The sequence below is a fragment of the Saprolegnia parasitica genome (genome assembly GCF_000151545.1).
Source record: "Saprolegnia parasitica CBS 223.65 unplaced genomic scaffold supercont2.43, whole genome shotgun sequence".
Taxonomy (NCBI): Eukaryota; Oomycota; class Saprolegniomycetes; order Saprolegniales; family Saprolegniaceae; genus Saprolegnia; species Saprolegnia parasitica.
In genome coordinates, this window is record NW_012156437.1 from 277,847 (window position 1) to 279,988 (window position 2,142).

The window sequence follows — 2,142 nt, forward strand, 5'->3', positions numbered from 1 at the left end:
AATTCAAATCCAACGTGCCACGCCGCCAAAACGAAACAAATGTATCCAGCCAACCGCCCAGCGCCACGCCTCCAGAACGAAAACAAGTAACATGCCCAGCGCCAAACGAAAACACTTTCATGTACGACGACCGACCAAGACGCCAAAACAAAACAACTCGACCAGTGTCGGCACCACGAGCATTACTCATCAACATCAGACCACCCGACATTTCGCGTCGGTCGCCAAGCCAACGACTTCCATCAGCCCGCGAGTTTAAGTGAGCACCCCCTGTGTACCTTCGGGTGCTGCAGCTCCAGGTCGGCCCACGGTCGCATCCAAGTGGAACTCCGCAACACGGGTCTGGCTCACGACCGCGGACGCTGCTGGTCGATCAAGTAGCTTGACGATGGACCACATAGAAAAAGAAAAACCCATAGTGGTAATCCCGGTAATACACCGCCTGACAAGAATCAGAGCACATGATACACACACAGCTGGGCTCGTCCAATCGACGCACAACGACACGAATGAATAGCCTCGGACACTAGCGAGCTGACACGTTTCTCGAGGAGGTATGAAAGCTACCTGCGCTTTCAACACGAAGAATCGACCATCATCGGGTAGAGTACAACATGAGAAGACTGCCATAATAGCACCTTGGCAATTAGTGTAAGCATTACCACTGGCGCTTGATCTTGAGAAACTGGTCAGCGGTCTTGAAGCGAATACCGGCGCCCTTGAGCTGGGCGCGCATCGTGGTTTCCGACGCCGGCGCCACCGACGCCGTCGCGTCCGTGATGACCGTCACTTCGTAACCAAACATCGTGTTGGCGTCATATGCCGTCGAGCCGACGCAAAAATCGAACGCAAGGCCCGTCACCGCCAAGTTGGTGATGCCGGCCGCGTCAAGGATGCTTGACAACTTGGTCTTGGTCCGCTGTCAACATATTAGCACATATTTGCATGCAATATGTGTACATGATCGTTTTCAAGAAGCGCCGAGTACGAGTCGAGCGAAACGTTCATACCCTTGAGGATGTTGACGTCGGTCGGCGCGCGGACAAGATCCTTGTGAAAGTCGGCCCCCGTCGAGCCCTATCCCGCTTTGAGATATCGAGTTGGGAATGCGATTTTTGTACCTGCACACAGTGGTCGGGCCAAAGCACCTGCTTCTCGCCGTTGGTGAGCGTGTACGGCTGGAACATCTTGGCCTTGGGGTCCTTGGCGAACGTCGAGTAGAACGAGACGTGGCCCTTCGGGTGCCAGTCCTGCGTCGTCACGACAAGGTCCCACTGGCCCTTGGCGCGGAGCTTGTTGATGGTCGGGATGATGGCGTCGCCACCCGAGACGTACAGGCTGCCCGTCGGCGACGCAAAGTCGTTTTGCATATCAACGATGATGAGCGCCGTCTACCACGTGCGGTTAGGTCTCGACGGAGAGTAGTAAGCAGTACCTTTTGGGCAGCGACGGCTGTCGCAAGGGCCGCAAGAGCGGAAAAGAGGAAGCGGACCATGGAAACTGGTAAGGGAATATTGTACTCGAATCAGTCGAATTGGAAAATGAGCCACAGCACCCGATTTCGCAGTGCTCGGCAGAGGTGCGATGTCAAACCCGATGTTGACGAGACCAGCCGGCGTGAGCCGCGACACACAGATGGCGGGACTGACATGACCAATGGTGTGAATTGGATACGAACTACGGTACATGTATGGACATTGCGTCGACACTCGGTACCGTAAAGCTTGTCGTTGTTGTCGTTGTTGTCGTTGTTGTCGTTGTACTAGTCAAGCAGAGCCTGTCCGGATGTTTGAATTGCAAAATTTGATGTTATTTTTGTCCAAGGGATGAAAGGAGAATGTCCCGAAACCGCAACGACGCGCTGTGTTGGAATTCGTTGGCCTTGGCAATCGGAGTGCGTACCCCGTCGACATGTAGCAATGACCTAGATGGGATTAGCCGTGCTCGTGGCAGCTGATTGCTCCAACAAGGCGTCGGGACCGTAACGTGTGGGTGAGGTCCGTACCGAGCACCAACCGCTGTTTCGGGTGGTGCATACAGTGGACGTGTCCTCGGAGCGTCCATTTTGCTTGCCGATCTTCGTGGCACCGCTCCAGCGTCGTCCGAGAGCGCCTTATACACGACAGACGACTCCCAATTCGC

At 54.9% G+C, this 2,142-nt stretch overlaps 1 protein-coding gene across 1 annotated transcript; it reads right to left on the reverse strand.

The window, feature by feature from the left end:
- Positions 1-602: 602 nt before the first annotated feature.
- SPRG_08739 (hypothetical protein) lies at positions 603-1,539 on the reverse strand. The gene is made up of 4 exons (XM_012348342.1): positions 1,436-1,539; positions 1,122-1,391; positions 961-1,077; positions 603-919 (listed from the first exon to the last, which is right to left on the reverse strand). Exons 1-4 carry the CDS (start codon positions 1,493-1,495, stop codon positions 659-661), a joined length of 708 nt encoding a protein of 235 aa, XP_012203732.1. The 5' UTR covers positions 1,496-1,539; the 3' UTR covers positions 603-658.
- Positions 1,540-2,142: the final 603 nt, after the last annotated feature.

Excerpts from the sequence above, each read along its gene's own strand:
- SPRG_08739 (XM_012348342.1), bottom strand. The coding sequence starts at position 1,495 with ATGGTCCGCTTCCTCTTTTCCGCTCTTGCGGCCCTTGCGACAGCCGTC. Across the intron at positions 1,392-1,435 it reads CAGCCGTCGCTGCCCAAAAG|ACGGCGCTCATCATCGTTGA; the intron begins GTACTGCTTACT and ends CGCACGTGGTAG. Across the intron at positions 920-960 it reads CGCTTCTTGAAAACGATCAT|CGGACCAAGACCAAGTTGTC; the intron begins GTACACATATTG and ends ATATGTTGACAG.